The sequence below is a fragment of the Gossypium hirsutum genome, chromosome D06 (assembly GCF_007990345.1).
Source record: "Gossypium hirsutum isolate 1008001.06 chromosome D06, Gossypium_hirsutum_v2.1, whole genome shotgun sequence".
In the NCBI taxonomy this organism is placed as follows: domain Eukaryota; kingdom Viridiplantae; phylum Streptophyta; class Magnoliopsida; order Malvales; family Malvaceae; genus Gossypium; species Gossypium hirsutum.
The window spans coordinates 1,339,080-1,344,254 of record NC_053442.1 but is presented as its reverse complement, the minus strand read 5'-3'; the positions used below and the strand labels follow the sequence as shown (position 1 = coordinate 1,344,254).

At 34.0% G+C, this 5,175-nt stretch overlaps 1 protein-coding gene across 1 annotated transcript; it reads left to right on the top strand.

Moving 5' to 3' along the window:
- The first annotated feature begins 521 nt into the window (after positions 1-521).
- On the top strand, positions 522-3,594 carry LOC107935576 (cytochrome P450 CYP82D47). Its single transcript, XM_016868201.2, has 2 exons — positions 522-2,084; positions 2,202-3,594. Exons 1-2 carry the CDS (start codon positions 1,143-1,145, stop codon positions 2,835-2,837), a joined length of 1,578 nt encoding a protein of 525 aa, XP_016723690.1. The 5' UTR covers positions 522-1,142; the 3' UTR covers positions 2,838-3,594.
- The last annotated feature ends 1,581 nt before the right edge of the window (positions 3,595-5,175 follow it).

The window sequence follows — 5,175 nt, the reverse complement described above, 5'->3', positions numbered from 1 at the left end:
AATAGCAAAAATTTAAAGGTGGTTGAAAGATGAGTTAGATTACATTTCTCTTTCTTTCCACTATTATTGGTCTTGATTAAAATAATTGTTAACTCCATGATAATAGTAATTATTGGGTATGATATGGTAACCCTGATCATGACCATAGTTTCTTCTATGTATTATTCTATTCACTTTTGCAATGGCGTCAAACAAGTGGATAACTTTTATAATTTTTTATTTACCATTCATTATTTTGTACAACTATCAAAAGGTATGAGATTTAACCTGCGTATTTTTTAATATCTTTTTCATGGTATTGTTACTGTAAAAATATATTACATCGATGCATGAAAAGTTAAAAAAAAAGTTCTAATATATTATTATCAACTATATTTTCTCCGCAAAAATTTAATTGAAAACTTATCTTGAGTATTACAGAATTATATTCACTCACAAATTTAAAATTTTATAATCTTTAGTGCATCCGATTATAACAATCAACATCTTATATGGTTGTTGCACACGAGGAAATTGATCCTGTCAATGTGCATGAGGCGATGAAGCATCCATCTTGGCAGGAAGCTGTGAAGGAGGAATTAGATGCCCTTCTCAAGAATATTGGTTATAAATAGTTATTTAATATCAAAATGAACCCCGGTGGTTCAATAGCTTGATATAAATCTAGGTTGGTGACAGAGCTATGATTATTGTGAGACGTATAGCCCAATTGTGAGGTCTAATACTATATGGACTGTTTTGGCTCTTGTGATTGATCACAATTAGCCATTCAGACAACTACAATAATGCATTTCTCAATAGTACTTAGCAGTTGATATACTCAATTTTCAACCATGAGGGACAAAATAAAAAGAGAATATATATATATATCTTTCCAACCTTAAATTAAAAGACAATATTTAACCCTATAAATCCAACTCCCTCATATAGATCTATGAATTTCCCAGGTCAATACACTGTTTTCCACAACGAGACACAAAATTCATAGAGAGAATTTATTACCTTTTGAACCATAAGTTAAACGTGAATAAATGGTGAATGATGATACCCCTGCGGCTGTGGTGACATTAAATTAACCCTATAAATCCAACTCTCATCTCCGCTATTGCATATAGATCTTAGATTAAAGTAAGAATCCAGAAATGGATTATTTTCATTCAGTCACAGCAACATCAACTGTTCCAATCATTGCTTTTCCACTACTGTTTCTTTTCTCTTTCCTATGGATCTCAAGAAGAAACACACACTTGAAGAAAACAGCACCAGAAGCTGGTGGAGCATGGCCTATTATTGGCCATCTCCGCATTTTAGGAGGGCCACAACCACCTCATATAAGCTTGGGCAACCTGGCCGATAAATATGGAAGAATCTTCACCATCAAGTTGGGTGTGCATAGAGCTTTGGTGGTGAGCAATTGGGAGATTGCTAAAGAATGCCTCACCATAAACGATAAAGCGTTCGCCACGCGTCCAAAGCTTACAAGCTCAGAACATTTTGGTTACAACTGTGCCATGATTGGCTTTGCACCATATGGACCTTATTGGCGTCAAGTGCGCAAGTTCTCCACTATTGAGCTCCTCTCAAATCACCGGCTCGAATTGCTTAAACATGTAAGGGAATTGGAGGTGAAGACATCCCTACAACAATTATACCAGCTGTGGAACAAGAAGAAAAGTAGTACCTGTGACAAAGTATTGGTGGACATGAAGAGATGGTTCAGAGATGTTACTCTAAACATAATACTAAGGATCGTTGTAGGGAAGCGGATACCGAATTCATACGAAGGAGATGAAACCGTGAAACGGAAGAAGTCGTTAGACGACTTTTTTGAACTAAGTGGGAAGTTCTTAATATCAGATGCGTTGCCTTATCTGAGATGGTTGGACATAGGTGGAGACGAGAAGTCTATGAAGAAGGTAGCCAAAGATTTGGACCAAGTTGCGGAGGAATGGTTACGAGAGCACAAGGAAAAGAGAGCTGAAAATGAGGCAAATAGTGAGGAAGATTTCATGGGACTGCTACTATCTATTCTCAGTGATACAGAGGAGCACGACGCGGATACCATCAACAAAGCCACCAGTCTCGTACGTTCATTTCTTAACTGAATCTGGAAAAATAAGTGTTTGATATTTATATTCATTTTTCAAAGGAATTCCAATTTCAAACCGATATTAATGGTCTGATGGTAAATGATTTAACAGAATCTTATCTTAGCGGCGGAAGATACCTCGGCAATCACAATGACATGGGCTTTGTCTTTATTACTCAACAACCGTGATGCATTGAACAAAGTCAAACAAGAACTAGACATGCATGTTGGCAAGGATAGACTCCTAGTGACTGAATCAGACACCAAAAATTTAGTATACCTTCAATCTGTGATTAAAGAAACACTACGCATATACCCTGCTGCTCCACTCAGTGTAATCCATGAAGCTATTGAAGACTGCTCGGTTAGTGGATATCATGTTTCAGCTGGTACTTGGCTTCTTCTCAATCTTCAAAAGATACAACGTGATCCACAAATATGGGAAGATCCTTCAGAATTTCGACCAGAAAGATTTATGACTACTCATAAAGACATTGATGTAAAAGGACATGACTTTGAACTGATTCCATTTAGTAGTGGTAGAAGAATGTGCCCTGGAATTTCGTTTGCGCTTAAGATTTTGGAACTTACATTAGCTAATGTGTTGCATTGGTTTGAGATTGAGACACTATCAGGAGAAGCAGTTGATATGCGAGAAGCTCCAGGATTGACGAGCCCTAAAGCAACTCCATTGGAAGTTAAAATAACTCCTCGCCTTCCTGCCTTTGTTTACCAAATGGCCAACTAATTGATATTGTTGGTTGGATTTTTTTTACCAAAATAAACTAATGATTTCAAGTCTCAATGCCTGTTGATATTTCTCATTGAGCAATTATGTTCTCAAGTCTTAATCCAAGTGACCAGTTGAAGGATAGCTCTTCTCATTGAACTTGTGTTTTCAAGGATACCCGTACAAATACTCTGAGTTCCAAAAGAAGAAAAGGGTTGCTAGCTACAAGATGTATCGTGTTGAAGGTAAGGTCAAAGGGTCATTGAGGTTGAGCTTTAGGTGGCTGAAAGATACGTTCACACAAGCTGTTTATGGATGGTGGTGATTGTAGCAGTTTCTGGGCTCTTTTGTTTCTAGTTGCTCTTATAATTTGTCTTGCTTGTATCCAAGGTATGTGTGAAAAAGAAATTTCAATTTTAAAAGGAAGGTTTTTGATAAAATTCTTGATGTGGACTGACTTGATGTAAGTTTGGTTAATTCTGCTCTTACCTGAAAAAGATAAGTACATAGTAGGTGTGTATCTTATATTGCATGAGTTACAATTTTCATGCGGATCAGTTTTTGAACCCTTTTCTACTAAGCATATAAAGGAGGTTTGATCCTCTAAATGGTGCTGCGTTTACAATTTATCAATTGCAAGAAAGTGAAGTACAAATTAATGGGAAGTTACTCAGTCATGTTTTTGTTTATGACATAGTGACCAACCACATCTTAACTAATAGCTGTTGACCTTGGCCTGCCATGCAACAGCAGAGAAGCATTGAAGCTCAACCAGTACAACAGCAACATTTGTTCATGTGTAACTAGATTTAGTTCTTATGTAATTTGTATTTAAAGTTAGTAATATTAGTTACTGATTTGAATGATGTTCAAATGTGATGTAATGGCTGATAAGTCAGCTTTATTTTGTGTGTAATTTAAGCTATGTTAGTCAAGCAATTAGTGGGAGCAGTTATGAATTAGGAAACTGTCATGTAACTTATGTTTTATCTTAATGAAAATCAATATGTAATCAATTTTTTCAGTTTTCAATTTTGTTCAATTCTCTTAGTAGTTAATTCCATTGAATCCTGAGTTTAGTTCTAAAATCTTAAATTTGATTGAAAAACTTAAAAAAAAAATTCTTTCGAAAACTTTAAATTATACACTAATTTTTTTATAATAATCATGATGAAAAAAAATTTCTCAATTAACTTATGTATTATTTAAAAAAATAAAAAAATCATAATATCTTAGAATAACATCAATGATATTGATTGAGATCCAATATCACAAGATAGTTAATTAAATTAATCAGACTACAATATTCATCTCTAAACTAAATTAATGAAATCTATTTCTCAAGAGATTCATATGATCGGATATTTTTTAATCACAAACAAATAAATGTTTTATCATTGAATAAAAAATATATTTTGAATAGATAACCAATAGATTTATACATTGGATATTTTCTTGGACAATTCCTGTTTTATTTTATAGGCACGTATTAGAAGAATAAAGCATAATCCAACAGCTTATTTAGTGGAAAACGAAAGGAAACAAAAAAAAAAGTAAAATAAAGGCTTGACATTTCTTCATTACCCCAAGCTTATTTTATCATTATGCATTTATTTAATAAATAAATTTTAATTGTATTCCATTAAAAACTATAGACTTGTCTTGAAGTACATCATCTCTATTGTGTTTTAGTACGTGATTGCTATCGTGCTCAAGTTGGGTGTGCATAGAGCTTTGGTGGTGAGCAATTGGGAGATAGTGATAAGCAATAAAAGAACATGTTTTTAATTCCATTTTTGATGCATTTTTAGATGATTTATTATGAAAATTAGTGAATTTGATGCTCCTAATCCTTTTAATTTATGTTTCTATATTTAGGTGAGCATAGGGGCCGAAAGGAGCGAAAAACAAGCCAAAGTCGATCCAAAAGAGTTGTTTTCAGCATCCACACGACCTGAGCACTTCCACATAGGCTGGCCACACACCCGTGTCGATTTTGCACCCTGTTTCCCAAACACGTGAAAAAACTCAATTTTTAGGCTTTCTGAGTATTAAAGTCTATAAATAACAATTAGAAGAAGATCTAAGAGAGCACTCAGAGAAGAACGAAGAAAAGACTCGAAAAATGCCACCGTATTCAACTCAAAAACGAATCTCCTTCAATAGTATTTAGCTGTCGATATATTCAGTTTTCAACCATGAGAGAGACAACATAAAAAGATAGAATATAAAACTTTCGAAACTTATATTAAAAGAAAAAAACAAAAAATAAAAAAGATGTTATCGGCTGAATAAGAGGTCAATAATAGAGAGAACCATGATAATCTGTAACCATATATATAATGGAGAGAAAATC